The 15,425-nt window shown below is 53.2% G+C and overlaps 1 protein-coding gene across 1 annotated transcript in view; it reads left to right on the forward strand.

The window, feature by feature from the left end:
- Positions 1 to 608: 608 nt before the first annotated feature.
- Positions 609 to 15,425, forward strand: part of nrd1b (nardilysin b (N-arginine dibasic convertase)) — a gene marked incomplete at its 3' end in the record, with an annotated part of 44,529 nt that continues 29,712 nt past the window's right edge. Inside the window, exons 1-7 of the mRNA XM_079244723.1 lie at positions 609 to 730; positions 6,717 to 6,889; positions 13,053 to 13,275; positions 13,380 to 13,461; positions 13,536 to 13,689; positions 15,078 to 15,151; positions 15,235 to 15,330. Coding sequence (XP_079100849.1) covers positions 6,723 to 6,889; positions 13,053 to 13,275; positions 13,380 to 13,461; positions 13,536 to 13,689; positions 15,078 to 15,151; positions 15,235 to 15,330 — 796 coding nt within the window. The 5' untranslated portion in view covers positions 609 to 730; positions 6,717 to 6,722. The remainder of the gene's footprint in view (positions 731 to 6,716; positions 6,890 to 13,052; positions 13,276 to 13,379; positions 13,462 to 13,535; positions 13,690 to 15,077; positions 15,152 to 15,234; positions 15,331 to 15,425) is intronic.

Raw genomic sequence — 15,425 nt, forward strand, 5'->3', positions numbered from 1 at the left:
AGGTTATCCAGGTGTTAAGCGTTCTCGGATTCTCTTCCAGCTGCGGTCGGAGGAAAAAGAAGATCCGTGACTTCTCGGGCCGACTGACGTGGCTAGTGGATGTTCCAGAACTCCGGAAGTAACTTCCTCGGGTCCTCACTCCGTTCTTAGGAGGAAGGCGTGTAGTTCACTCACCGCGAACTACACGCCTACATAGACACACACACACACACACAAACACACACACACTTCCGGTCATGAACATCCGGTCGCGCTTAAGCACATCTCGTTAATACATACTGCACAGACTGAGCTGCATAACCTGCGCATGAGTGCGGAACATCTCACAACACATTTATTGGACCAGAGGTCGTGGGAACGCTTCAGGGTCGTGGGGAAGCGGAGAACCCTGAACAGGTCCAGTCCATCACAGAAGCACGAGGACAGACTTTGAAGCAGACATCTTTGTTGACTTTATTGTAGAACTGATTCCTCACGTTGTTGTCAAAAATCCAACCAATCAGGAAGCCCATGGCGCTGTGATTGACGGGCTCTCGGCCAATCAGATTCTCGGCTCTGACCAGATGCAGTTTGGCTGCAGAGAAGCTGCTTTAGCGCCAAATTTCAGCAACACCTGTCCGACACGCACGCGCGCGACCTGCAGCTGACCTGCCAACAGTCCGAACAACGGCGCGTGCCCGGGCTGAGGTGGACCGGCTCATCTGTTGGCAGAACCGAACCGGACCGGGAGGTAGAGCAGAGCCAGACATTAGCAGGATTAGCTGCTTAGTTAACCAGGTTAACGGCCGGCTAACCAGTTTCCCTTCACTGGGTTAGTTAACCAGGTTAACGGCCGGCTAACCAGTTTCCCTTCACTGGGTTAGTTAACCAGGTTAACGGCCGGCTAACCAGTTTCCCATCACTGGGTTAGTTAACCAGGTTAACGGCCGGCTAACCAGTTTCCCTTCACTGGGTTAGTTAACCAGGTTAACGGCCGGCTAACCAGTTTCCAGAGCTACCAGCTGGTTTCCAGCTCTGGTCACCAGGTGGGATCTGGGTCTGGGCAGCAGATCCGGTCCGTCCTGCTGAACACCAGAACTTCTGCTCAGTCCTGGAAAGCCTGAATCCCACAGATTGACTAGAAACGCTGTGAAACCAGAAGGAGGTCCGGATCCGTTTGGATCCACATCTTCAGGTTTTTCTGAACAGAAACAGGATTCCTGTCCAGCAGTAAAACCAGTTTTCATTCCCTGTTAAACTAAAACATCTTTTATTTATTTATTTTCATATGAAAAATGAACCAAACAAGGATTTAAATAACTGATGTTTTTATGGTGTAATTATTGTTTAGTATCAGTAAAACTATTTTATCCCTCCATCCCTCCATCCCTCCATCCTTCCATCCCTCCATCCTTCCATCCCTCCATCCTTCCATCCCTGCATCCTTCCATCCCTCCATCCCTCCATCCCTCCATCCTTCCATCCCTGCATCCCTCCATCCTTCCATCCCTGCATCCCTCCATCCTTCCATCCCTCCATCCCTGCATCCCTCCATCCTTCCATCCTTCCATCCCTGCATCCCTCCATCCTTCCATCCCTCCATCCTTCCATCCTTCCATCCTTCCATCCCTGCATCCTTCCATCCCTGCATCCCTCCATCCTTCCATCCCTGCATCCCTCCATCCTTCCATCCTTCCATCCCTGCATCCCTCCATCCTTCCATCCCTCCATCCTTCCATCCTTCCATCCCTGCATCCCTCCATCCTTCCATCCTTCCATCCCTGCATCCCTCCATCCTTCCATCCCTCCATCCCTGCATCCTTCCATCCTTCCATCCCTGCATCCCTCCATCCTTCCATCCCTCCATCCTTCCATCCCTGCATCCCTCCATCCTTCCATCCTTCCATCCCTCCATCCCTGCATCCCTCCATCCTTCCATCCCTCCATCCTTCCATCCCTCCATCCTTCCATCCCTGCATCCCTCCATCCTTCCATCCTTCCATCCCTCCATCCCTCCATCCTTCCATCCTTCCATCCCTCCATCCCTGCATCCCTCCATCCTTCCATCCCTCCTTCCATCCCTCCATCCCTCCATCCTTCCATCCCTCCTTCCATCCCTCCATCCTTCCATCCCTCCATCCCTCCATTCTTCCATCCCTCCATCCCTGCATCCCTCCATCCTTCCATCCCTCCATCCCTCCATCCCTGCATCCCTCCATCCTTCCATCCCTGCATCCCTTCATCCTTCCATCCCTCCATCCCTGCATCCCTCCATCCTTCCATCCCTCCATCCCTGCATCCCTCCATCCTTCCATCCCTCCATCCCTCCATCCTTCCATCCCTCCATCCTTCCATCCCTCCATCCCTGCATCCCTCCATCCTTCCATCCCTGCATCCCTCCATCCTTCCATCCCTCCATCCCCCCATCCTTCCATCCCTGCATCCCTCCATCCCTCCATCCCTCCATCCCTGCATCCCTCCATCCTTCCATCCCTCCATCCTTCCATCCCTGCATCCCTCCATCCCTGCATCCCTCCATCCTTCCATCCCTCCATCCTTCCATCCCTGCATCCTTCCATCCTTCCATCCCTCCATCCCTGCATCCCTCCATCCTTCCATCCCTGCATCCCTCCATCCTTCCATCCCTGCATCCCTCCATCCTTCCATCCCTCCATCCCTCCATCCTTCCATCCCTCCATCCCTGCATCCCTCCATCCTTCCATCCCTGCATCCCTCCATCCTTCCATCCCTCCATCCCTCCATCCTTCCATCCCTCCATCCCTGCATCCCTCCATCCTTCCATCCCTGCATCCCTCCATCCTTCCATCCCTGCATCCCTCCATCCTTCCATCCCTCCATCCCTCCATCCTTCCATCCCTGCATCCCTCCATCCTTCCATCCCTGCATCCCTCCATCCCTCCATCCTTCCATCCCTGCATCCCTCCATCCTTCCATCCCTGCATCCCTCCATCCCTCCATCCTTCCATCCCTCCATCCCTGCATCCCTCCATCCTTCCATCCCTGCATCCCTCCATCCTTCCATCCCTCCATCCCTCCATCCTTCCATCCCTCCATCCTTCCATCCATCCATCCCTCCATCCTTCCATCCATCCATCCCTCCATCCTTCCATCCCTGCATCCTTCCATCCCTCCATCCTTCCATCCCTCCATCCCTCCATCCTTCCATCCTCCATCCCTCCATCCCTGCATCCCTCCATCCTTTCATCCTTCCATCCCTCCATCCCTGCATCCTTCCATCCCTCCTTCCATCCCTCCATCCTTCCATCCCTCCATCCCTCCATTCTTCCATCCCTCCATCCCTCCATCCCTGCATCCCTCCATCCTTCCATCCCTCCATCCTTCCATCCCTCCATCCCTCCATTCTTCCATCCCTCCATCCCTCCATCCCTGCATCCCTCCATCCTTCCATCCCTCCATCCTTCCACCCCTCCATCCCTGCATCCCTCCATCCTTCCATCCCTCCATCCCTCCATCCTTCCATCCCTGCATCCCTCCATCCTTCCATCCCTGCATCCTTCCATCCCTCCATCCCTCCATCCTTCCATCCCTGCATCCCTCCATCCTTCCATCCCTCCATCCCTCCATCCTTCCATCCCTCCATCCCCCCATCCTTCCATCCCTGCATCCCTCCATCCTTCCATCCCTGCATCCCCCCATCCTTCCATCCCTGCATCCCTCCATCCTTCCATCCCTCCATCCCTCCATCCTTCCATCCCTGCATCCCTCCATCCCTCCATCCCTGCATCCCTCCATCCTTCCATCCCTGCATCCCTCCATCCTTCCATCCCCCCATCCTTCCATCCCTGCATCCCTCCATCCCTCCATCCTTCCATCCCTCCATCCCTGCATCCCTCCATCCCTCCATCCTTCCATCCCTCCATCCCTGCATCCCTCCATCCTTCCATCCCTGCATCCCTCCATCCTTCCATCCCTGCATCCCTCCATCCTTCCATCCCTCCATCCTTCCATCCCCCCATCCTTCCATCCCTGCATCCCTCCATCCTTCCATCCATGCATCCCTCCATCCTTCCATCCCTGCATCCCTCCATCCTTCCATCCCTCCATCCCTGCATCCCTCCATCCTTCCATCCCTGCATCCCTCCATCCCTGCATCCCTCCATCCTTCCATCCCTGCATCCCTCCATCCCTGCATCCCTCCATCCTTCCATCCCTGCATCCTTCCATCCCTGCATCCCTCCATCCTTCCATCCCTCCATCCTTCATCCCTGCATCCTTCCATCCCTGCATCCCTCCATCCTTCCATCCCTCCATCCTTCCATCCCTGCATCCCTCCATCCTTCCATCCCTCCATCCTTCCATCCCTGCATCCCTCCATCCCTCCATCCTTCCATCCCTCCATCCTTCCATCCCTCCATCCCTGCATCCCTCCATCCTTCCATCCCTCCATCCTTCCATCCCTCCATCCCTGCATCCTTCCATCCCTCCATCCTTCCATCCTTCCATCCCTCCATCCTTCCATCCCTCCATCCCTCCATCCTTCCATCCTTCCATCCCTCCATCCCTGCATCCTTCCATCCCTCCATCCTTCCATCCCTCCATCCCTCCATCCCTCCATCCTTCCATCCCTCCATCCCTCCATCCTTCCATCCCTCCATCCATCCATCCTTCCATCCCTCCATCCCTCCATCCTTCCATCCCTCCATCCCTGCATCCCTCCATCCTTCCATCCCTGCATCCCTCCATCCTTCCATCCCTCCATCCTTCCATCCCTGCATCCCTCCATCCTTCCATCCCTCCATCCCTCCATCCATCCATCCTTCCATCCCTCCATCCCTCCATCCTTCCATCCCTCCATCCCTCCATCCCTCCATCCTTCCATCCCTCCATCCTTCCATCCCTCCATCCTTCCATCCTTCCATCCCTCCATCCTTCCATCCCTCCATCCTTCCATCCCTGCATCCCTCCATCCTTCCATCCCTGCATCCCTCCATCCTTCCATCCCTCCATCCTTCCATCCTTCCATCCCTGCATCCCTCCATCCCTCCATCCCTCCATCCTTCCATCCCTGCATCCCTCCATCCTTCCATCCCTCCATCCTTCCACCCCTCCATCCCTGCATCCCTCCATCCTTCCATCCCTCCATCCCTGCATCCCTCCATCCCTCCATCCCTCCATCCTTCCATCCCTGCATCCCTCCATCCTTCCATCCCTCCATCCTTCCATCCCTCGATCCTTTCATCCTTCCATCCCTCCATCCTTCCATCCCTCCATCCCTGCATCCCTCCATCCTTCCATCCTTCCATCCCTCCATCCCTGCATCCTTCCATCCCTCCATCCTTCCATCCCTGCATCCCTCCATCCTTCCATCCTTCCATCCCTCCATCCCTGCATCCTTCCATCCCTCCATCCTTCCATCCCTCCATCCTTCCATCCTTCCATCCTTCCATCCCTGCATCCCTCCATCCTTCCATCCCTCCATCCCTGCATCCTTCCATCCCTCCATCCCTGCATCCCTCCATCCCTCCATCCTTCCATCCCTCCATCCCTGCATCCCTCCATCCCTCCATCCCTGCATCCTTCCATCCCTCCATCCCTGCATCCCTCCATCTCTTCATCCTTCCATCCCTGCATCCCTCCATCCTTCCATCCCTCCATCCCTGCATCCTTCCATCCCTCCACCCTTCCATCCCTGCATCCCTCCATCCCTGCATCCCTCCATCCCTCCATCCTTCCATCCCCCCATCCCTGCATCCCTCCATCCTTCCATCCTTCCATCCCTCCATCCCTCCATCCTTCCATCCCCCCATCCCTGCATCCCTCCATCCTTCCATCCTTCCATCCCTGCATCCCTCCATCCTTCCATCCTTCCATCCCTGCATCCCTCCATCCTTCCATCCCTCCATCCTTCCATCCCTGCATCCCTCCATCCTTCCATCCCTCCATCCCTGCATCCCTCCATCCCTCCATCCCTCCATCCTTCCATCCCTCCATCCTTCCATCCCTCCATCCCTCCATCCCTCCATCCTTCCATCCCTCCATCCTTCCATCCTTCCATCCTTCCATCCCTCCATCCCTGCATCCCTCCATCCCTCCATCCTTCCATCCCCCCATCCCTGCATCCCTCCATCCTTCCATCCTTCCATCCCTCCATCCCTCCATCCTTCCATCCCCCCATCCCTGCATCCCTCCATCCTTCCATCCTTCCATCCCTGCATCCCTCCATCCTTCCATCCTTCCATCCCTGCATCCCTCCATCCTTCCATCCCTCCATCCTTCCATCCCTGCATCCCTCCATCCTTCCATCCCTCCATCCCTGCATCCCTCCATCCCTCCATCCCTCCATCCTTCCATCCCTCCATCCCTGCATCCCTCCATCCTTCCATCCCTCCATCCCTCCATCCTTCCATCCCTCCATCCCTCCATCCCTCCATCCCTCCATCCTTCCATCCTTCCATCCCTCCATCCCTCCATCCTTCCATCCTTCCATCCCTCCATCCCTGCATCCCTCCATCCTTCCATCCCTCCATCCCTCCATCCTTCCATCCCTCCATCCCTCCATCCTTCCATCCCTCCATCCTTCCATCCCTCCATCCCTCCATCCCTCCATCCTTCCATCCCTCCATCCTTCCATCCTTCCATCCCTCCATCCCTCCATCCTTCCATCCTTCCATCCCTCCATCCCTGCATCCCTCCATCCTTCCATCCTTCCATCCCTCCATCCCTCCATCCCTCCATCCCTCCATCCGATGCTTCAGACCAACATGTCCGTGAGCAGCGCTGGGACTCCAGGTCAGGTTCCCGTCCCGGACCAGGACGACTCCCTGCATCCTCAGGACAGGAGGACGGCTGATGGAGACAGACGGGACAATGGACAAGACCAGGGAGACCCAGAGATCACCAAGTCACCCAGCGACCCAAAGGAGTACAGGTAAGACACTTTCTTCTTGTCTGAGGGGTGGGGGGGGTCTGGGTTCTCCCTGCAGTCCAGGAGCCTCCTCCACACATCGCTCCATATCAGCAGTTAATAATAAAAGAGGAAAACACACATCATTACTCTCAAAGCGTCCGTAGAGACGGACATTGATTCCTGAAAGCGGAGGAACACGTTGTGTCCCGTACTTTACTCCTCCAGTTTTCCATGAACCTGAACAGACACATGAAACTGTACGTGGACTTCCTCCACAGCATGAGAGGCAGGAACAAGCACGTGACGTGCACTCGCCCATCCTGGAAGCAACATCTACAAGCACGTTCAACCTTCCCGCCAGAATATTTCCCACCTTATCTTCATCATCATCATCATCATCATCATCGTTTCTGATTATATGGCCCAGATATTTTACTCTGTTCACCACATGAGACTCCTGCTCTGCTTAGTGATCCTCGGTGCTTCCAGCTCCCTGACAGGATCATACACCACGTCATGCTGCTCACCAGAACCTGCTCAGACCCCAAGCGGCTGCTGTAGACCTGAACTGGAAGCAGACAGGAGAAGACCTCACATGATTAATAAGACAATTACTCATTTTCCATCCTGGTTTACATTCTGTCAGCTTTCTGGAGAGATCCTCCAGAAATATATTACAGAGCCCCCCCTCCCCCCCCCATTACTCACTAGAGATGCTGCAGAAACGCTCCAACACCATTTAATTGGCATAGAAACCTGGTCTGGGTTTTACCTGGAGTCCAGGTCTGGGTTTTACCTGGAGTCCAGGTCTGGGTTTTACCTGGAGTGCAGGTCTGGGTTTTACCTGGAGTCCAGGTGTGGGTTTTACCTGGAGTCCAGGTGTGGGTTTTACCTGGAGTCCAGGTGTGGGTTTTACCTGGAGTCCAGGTCTGGGTTTTACCTGGAGTCCAGGTCTGGGTTTTACCTGGAGTCCAGGTGTGGGTTTTACCTGGAGTCCAGGTGTGGGTTTTACCTGGAGTCCAGGTGTGGGTTTTACCTGGAGTGCAGGTCTGGGTTTTACCTGGAGTGCAGGTGTGGGTTTTACCTGGAGTCCAGGTGTGGGTTTTACCTGGAGTCCAGGTCTGGGTTTTACCTGGAGTCCAGGTGTGGGTTTTACTTGGAGTCCAGGTGTGGGTTTTACTTGGAGTCCAGGTGTGGGTTTTACCTGGAGTCCAGGTGTGGGTTTTACCTGGAGTCCAGGTGTGGGTTTTACGTGGAGTCCAGGTCTGGGTTTTACCTGGAGTCCAGGTGTGGGTTTTACCTGGAGTCCAGGTGTGGGTTTTACCTGGAGTCCAGGTGTGGGTTTTACCTGGAGTCCAGGTCTGGGTTTTACCTGGAGTCCAGGTCTGGGTTTTACCTGGAGTCCAGGTGTGGGTTTTACCTGGAGTCCAGGTGTGGGTTTTACCTGGAGTGCAGGTCTGGGTTTTACCTGGAGTCCAGGTGTGGGTTTTACCTGGAGTCCAGGTCTGGGTTTTACCTGGAGTCCAGGTCTGGGTTTTACCTGGATTCCAGGTCTGGGTTTTACCTGGAGTCCAGGTGTGGGATTTACCTGGAGTCCAGGTGTGGGTTTTACCTGGAGTGCAGGTCTGGGTTTTACCTGGAGTGCAGGTCTGGGTTTTACCTGGAGTCCAGGTCTGGGTTTTACCTGGAGTCCAGGTCTGGGTTTTACCTGGAGTCCAGGTGTGGGTTTTACCTGGAGTGCAGGTCTGGGTTTTACCTGGAGTGCAGGTCTGGGTTTTACCTGGAGTCCAGGTGTGGGTTTTACCTGGAGTCCAGGTGTGGGTTTTACCTGGAGTGCAGGTCTGGGTTTTACCTGGAGTCCAGGTGTGGGGTTTACCTGGAGTCCAGGTGTGGGTTTTACCTGGAGTGCAGGTCTGGGTTTTACCTGGAGTCCAGGTGTGGGTTTTACCTGGAGTCCAGGTCTGGGTTTTACCTGGAGTCCAGGTCTGGGTTTTACCTGGATTCCAGGTCTGGGTTTTACCTGGAGTCCAGGTGTGGGATTTACCTGGAGTCCAGGTGTGGGTTTTACCTGGAGTGCAGGTCTGGGTTTTACCTGGAGTGCAGGTCTGGGTTTTACCTGGAGTCCAGGTCTGGGTTTTACCTGGAGTCCAGGTCTGGGTTTTACCTGGAGTCCAGGTGTGGGTTTTACCTGGAGTGCAGGTCTGGGTTTTACCTGGAGTGCAGGTCTGGGTTTTACCTGGAGTCCAGGTGTGGGTTTTACCTGGAGTCCAGGTGTGGGTTTTACCTGGATTCCAGGTCTGGGTTTTACCTGGAGTCCAGGTGTGGGTTTTACCTGGAGTCCAGGTCTGGGTTTTACCTGGAGTCCAGGTCTGGGTTTTACCTGGAGTCCAGGTGTGGGTTTTACCTGGAGTCCAGGTGTGGGTTTTACCTGGATTCCAGGTGTGGGTTTTACCTGGATTCCAGGTCTGGGTTTTACCTGGAGTCCAGGTGTGGGTTTTACCTGGAGTCCAGGTCTGGGTTTTACCTGGATTCCAGGTCTGGGTTTTACCTGGAGTCCAGGTGTGGGATTTACCTGGAGTCCAGGTGTGGGTTTTACCTGGAGTGCAGGTCTGGGTTTTACCTGGAGTGCAGGTCTGGGTTTTACCTGGAGTGCAGGTCTGGGTTTTACCTGGAGTCCAGGTGTGGGTTTTACCTGGAGTCCAGGTGTGGGTTTTACCTGGAGTCCAGGTGTGGGTTTTACCTGGAGTCCAGGTCTGGGTTTTACCTGGAGTGCAGGTCTGGGTTTTACCTGGAGTGCAGGTCTGGGTTTTACCTGGAGTCCAGGTCTGGGTTTTACCTGGAGTGCAGGTCTGGGTTTTACCTGGAGTCCAGGTGTGGGTTTTACCTGGAGTCCAGGTGTGGGTTTTACCTGGAGTCCAGGTCTGGGTTTTACCTGGAGTGCAGGTCTGGGTTTTACCTGGAGTCCAGGTCTGGGTTTTACCTGGAGTGCAGGTCTGGGTTTTACCTGGAGTGCAGGTGTGGGTTTTACCTGGAGTCCAGGTCTGGGTTTTACCTGGAGTGCAGGTGTGGGTTTTACCTGGAGTGCAGGTGTGGGTTTTACCTGGAGTCCAGGTGTGGGTTTTACCTGGAGTCCAGGTGTGGGTTTTACCTGGAGTGCAGGTCTGGGTTTTACCTGGAGTGCAGGTCTGGGTTTTACCTGGAGTCCAGGTGTGGGTTTTACCTGGAGTGCAGGTGTGGGTTTTACCTGGAGTCCAGGTGTGGGTTTTACCTGGAGTCCAGGTGTGGGTTTTACCTGGAGTGCAGGTGTGGGTTTTACCTGGAGTGCAGGTGTGGGTTTTACCTGGAGTCCAGGTGTGGGTTTTACCTGGAGTCCAGGTGTGGGTTTTACCTGGAGTCCAGGTCTGGGTTTTACCTGGAGTCCAGGTCTGGGTTTTACCTGGAGTCCAGGTGTGGGTTTTACCTGGAGTGCAGGTCTGGGTTTTACCTGGAGTCCAGGTGTGGGTTTTACCTGGAGTCCAGGTGTGGGTTTTACCTGGAGTCCAGGTGTGGGTTTTACCTGGAGTGCAGGTCTGGGTTTTACCTGGAGTCCAGGTGTGGGTTTTACCTGGAGTGCAGGTCTGGGTTTTACCTGGAGTGCAGGTCTGGGTTTTACCTGGAGTCCAGGTGTGGGTTTTACCTGGAGTCCAGGTCTGGGTTTTACCTGGAGTGCAGGTCTGGGTTTTACCTGGAGTCCAGGTGTGGGTTTTACCTGGAGTCCAGGTGTGGGTTTTACCTGGAGTCCAGGTCTGGGTTTTACCTGGAGTCCAGGTCTGGGTTTTACCTGGAGTGCAGGTCTGGGTTTTACCTGGAGTCCAGGTGTGGGTTTTACCTGGAGTCCAGGTGTGGGTTTTACCTGGAGTGCAGGTCTGGGTTTTACCTGGAGTCCAGGTGTGGGTTTTACCTGGAGTCCAGGTGTGGGTTTTACCTGGAGTGCAGGTCTGGGTTTTACCTGGAGTCCAGGTGTGGGTTTTACCTGGAGTGCAGGTCTGGGTTTTACCTGGAGTCCAGGTGTGGGTTTTACCTGGAGTCCAGGTCTGGGTTTTACCTGGAGTCCAGGTCTGGGTTTTACCTGGAGTCCAGGTGTGGGTTTTACCTGGAGTGCAGGTCTGGGTTTTACCTGGAGTCCAGGTCTGGGTTTTACCTGGAGTCCAGGTCTGGGTTTTACCTGGAGTGCAGGTCTGGGTTTTACCTGGAGTCCAGGTGTGGGTTTTACCTGGAGTGCAGGTCTGGGCTTTACCTGGAGTCCAGGTGTGGGTTTTACCTGGAGTCCAGGTGTGGGTTTTACCTGGAGTCCAGGTGTGGGTTTTACCTGGAGTCCAGGTCTGGGTTTTACCTGGATTCCAGGTCTGGGTTTTACCTGGAGTCCAGGTGTGGGTTTTACCTGGAGTCCAGGTGTGGGTTTTACCTGGAGTCCAGGTGTGGGTTTTACCTGGAGTCCAGGTGTGGGTTTTACCTGGAGTCCAGGTGTGGGTTTTACCTGGAGTCCAGGTCTGGGTTTTACCTGGATTCCAGGTGTGGGTTTTACCTGGATTCCAGGTGTGGGTTTTACCTGGAGTCCAGGTGTGGGTTTTACCTGGAGTCCAGGTCTGGGTTTTACCTGGAGTCCAGGTCTGGGTTTTACCTGGATTCCAGGTCTGGGTTTTACCTGGAGTCCAGGTGTGGGATTTACCTGGAGTCCAGGTGTGGGTTTTACCTGGAGTGCAGGTCTGGGTTTTACCTGGAGTGCAGGTCTGGGTTTTACCTGGAGTGCAGGTCTGGGTTTTACCTGGAGTCCAGGTGTGGGTTTTACCTGGAGTCCAGGTCTGGGTTTTACCTGGAGTCCAGGTCTGGGTTTTACCTGGAGTCCAGGTGTGGGTTTTACCTGGAGTCCAGGTGTGGGTTTTACCTGGAGTCCAGGTCTGGGTTTTACCTGGAGTCCAGGTATGGGTTTTACGTGGAGTCCAGGTCTGGGTTTTACCTGGAGTCCAGGTGTGGGTTTTACCTGGAGTGCAGGTCTGGGTTTTACCTGGAGTGCAGGTCTGGGTTTTACCTGGAGTCCAGGTCTGGGTTTTACCTGGAGTGCAGGTCTGGGTTTTACCTGGAGTCCAGGTCTGGGTTTTACCTGGAGTGCAGGTCTGGGTTTTACCTGGAGTCCAGGTGTGGGTTTTACCTGGAGTCCAGGTGTGGGTTTTACCTGGAGTGCAGGTCTGGGTTTTACCTGGAGTCCAGGTGTGGGTTTTACCTGGAGTCCAGGTCTGGGTTTTACCTGGAGTCCAGGTCTGGGTTTTACCTGGAGTGCAGGTCTGGGTTTTACCTGGAGTCCAGGTGTGGGTTTTACCTGGAGTCCAGGTGTGGGTTTTACCTGGAGTCCAGGTGTGGGTTTTACCTGGAGTCCAGGTGTGGGTTTTACCTGGAGTCCAGGTGTGGGTTTTACCTGGAGTCCAGGTCTGGGTTTTACCTGGAGTGCAGGTCTGGGTTTTACCTGGAGTCCAGGTCTGGGTTTTACCTGGAGTCCAGGTCTGGGTTTTACCTGGAGTCCAGGTGTGGGTTTTACCTGGAGTCCAGGTGTGGGTTTTACCTGGATTCCAGGTGTGGGTTTTACCTGGAGTCCAGGTCTGGGTTTTACCTGGAGTCCAGGTGTGGGTTTTACCTGGAGTCCAGGTCTGGGTTTTACCTGGATTCCAGGTGTGGGTTTTACCTGGAGTCCAGGTCTGGGTTTTACCTGGAGTCCAGGTCTGGGTTTTACCTGGAGTCCAGGTCTGGGTTTTACCTGGAGTCCAGGTCTGGGTTTTACGTGGAGTCCAGGTGTGGGCTTTACCTGGAGTCCAGGTCTGGGTTTTACCTGGAGTCCAGGTCTGGGTTTTACCTGGAGTCCAGGTCTGGGTTTTACCTGGAGTCCAGGTCTGGGTTTTACCTGGAGTCCAGGTCTGGATTTTACCTGGAGTCCAGGTCTGGGTTTTACCTGGATTCCAGGTCTGGGTTTTACCTGGAGTCCAGGTCTGGGTTTTACCTGGAGTCCAGGTCTGGATTTTACCTGGAGTCCAGGTCTGGGTTTTACCTGGAGTCCAGGTCTGGGTTTTACCTGGAGTCCAGGTCTGGGTTTTACCTGGAGTCCAGGTCTGGGTTTTACCTGGAGTCCAGGTGTTCACAGTTCTTCTCTCTGCAGGTACATCGAGCTGAGCAACGGTCTGCGAGCGCTCCTCATCTCTGACTTCAGTGGCAGCGACAGGAAGGAATGTAGTGAGGAGCAGGAGGAGGAACAGAAGGAGGAGGAGGAAGACTCTGGTGATGGCTCGGAGGAGGAAGAGGGAGAGGAAGATCAGGGAAGTGACTTTGATGATCCGAACGAGGAAAATACAGCACAGAAGATGAAGAGCTCTGAAAAGCAGGTAGGAGGAAGAGGAGTGATGAAGCTCTTGGTTATGGTGAAACGGTTGTCATGGGGACGGGGATGTTGGAAGGTGTCTGTGGAACGCTGTGGATGTGTTTCCAGGCCGCTGCCGCGCTCTGCATCGGTGTCGGCAGCTTCAGCGACCCGGATGAGCTTCCTGGTCTGGCCCACTTCCTGGAGCACAGTGAGTCCCCGGTTTTCCGAGTCTGCATGCTGCTGATCCGGATCTGCTTCCTGATCTTGATTGTCCTCTTCCAGTGGTGTTTATGGGCAGTGAAAAATACCCGGCCGAGAACGGATTTGATGCCTTTCTGAAGAAACACGGAGGAAGCGACAACGCTTCGACGGACTGCGAGAGAACCATCTTCCAGTTTGACGTCCAGAGGAAGTACTTCAGAGAGGCCCTGGATAGGTGAGCGCCATCTGCAGGAAACATGGAGAAATAAACATGTTCACAGCAGGAATAAACATGTTTACAGCAGAAATAAACATGTTCACAGCAGGAATAAACATGTTTACAGCAGAAATAAACATGTTTATGGCAGAAATAAACATGTTTACAGCAGAAATAAACATTTTTACAGAAGGAATAAACAGGTTTACAGCAGGAATAAACATGTTTACAGCAGAAATAAACATGTTTAAGGCAGAAATAAACATGTTTACAGCAGAAATAAACATTTTTACAGAAGGAATAAACAGGTTTATAGCAGGAATAAACATGTTTACAGCAGAAATAAACATGTTTATGGCAGAAATAAACATGTTTACAGAAGGTATAAACAGGTTTACAGCAGGAATAAACATGTTTACAGTAGAAATAAACATGTTTATGGCAGAAATAAACATGTTTATGGCAGAAATAAACATGTTTACAGCAGAAATAAACATTTTTACAGCAGTAATAAACATGTTTATGGCAGAAATAAACATGTTTACAGCAGAAATAAACATTTTTACAGCAGTAATAAACATGTTTACGGCAGAAATAAACACGTTTACGGCAGAAATAAACATGTTTACAGAAGGAATAAACATGTTTACAGCAGGAATAAACATGTTTACGGCAGAAATAAACATGTTTACAGCCTGGTACAAAAATCCATTTTAAGTTTAATAGGTCAGCTTTTACCTTCATGACAACTGTGGGAGGAGTGAATTCTTTTCTCACTCGCCCGTTTAAAAGTAATTTCATCTTGAAACTCTGCATATTTAGGGGCGTGTCCTTTTGATTGACAGGTACCCGATCTCCCTCTTTAAATCAGAAGAACGTAGAACAACCGTGGTTTTTAGCTGGTTAACAACGTGACTTAGCTTTAGCCCGCTTACCTCCGTTCGCTGGTTAGCTGCTGTTAGGTCCGCGTTAGCTCTTAGCTTGCCACCGAGCTTCAATTCTGCTCTTCAGAAACCTTTGGGGGTGGGGGTCTCGGAGGCTCCGCCCATCTCTTTTATATACAGTCTATGGTCAGAAGCAATGGGAGCTGTTGAAGGAGGTGTTCAGAAGTAAGACACATTCGTATTTTTAACAGTAATTACATGTAATTGGTTTTTTGTTTAACAAATCAAAAAGTACTTGTAAAGTTACAAGTCAGAAAGTACAGGCAAACTGTATAAGTTTGACAGTACTAGTATATTATAGTATAGGATTAAATTAGGTCATTGTACTCGTGGGCGGGGCTGTGCTGTGACTGACAGTTAGGGTTTATAATGTCTGGCTCCACCCACAAACCAAAGGGTTTTGTTACCATGGCAACATCCTTGCATGCTCCGGTTTGTTCTGACTCGGTACTGTTCTTCCAGGTGGGCTCAGTTCTTCATCTGTCCTCTAATGATTGAGGACGCCATTGACAGAGAGGTGGAGGCTGTGGACAGTGGTGAGTCCAGATGGTCAGAACTCAGACCGGGTTCTTGTTCTGGTCAGAACTCAAACTGGATCTTCTGTCTGTGGTCTCCTCAGAGTATCAGCTAGCTAGACCGTCGGACTCCCATCGGAAGGAGATGCTGTTTGGGAGTCTTGCCAAACCGGGTCACCCAATGAGTAAATTCTGCTGGGGTAAGATGGACGCCTTTAAATGGTTCTGTTTGTCAGCTGATGGAGCTACAGAAGGTTCTGCAGCCCAGGTGTGTGTGGTTCCTCACAGGTTTGTG

This window comes from Telmatherina bonti (assembly GCF_933228915.1).
Source record: "Telmatherina bonti genome assembly, chromosome: 8".
In the NCBI taxonomy this organism is placed as follows: domain Eukaryota; kingdom Metazoa; phylum Chordata; class Actinopteri; order Atheriniformes; family Telmatherinidae; genus Telmatherina; species Telmatherina bonti.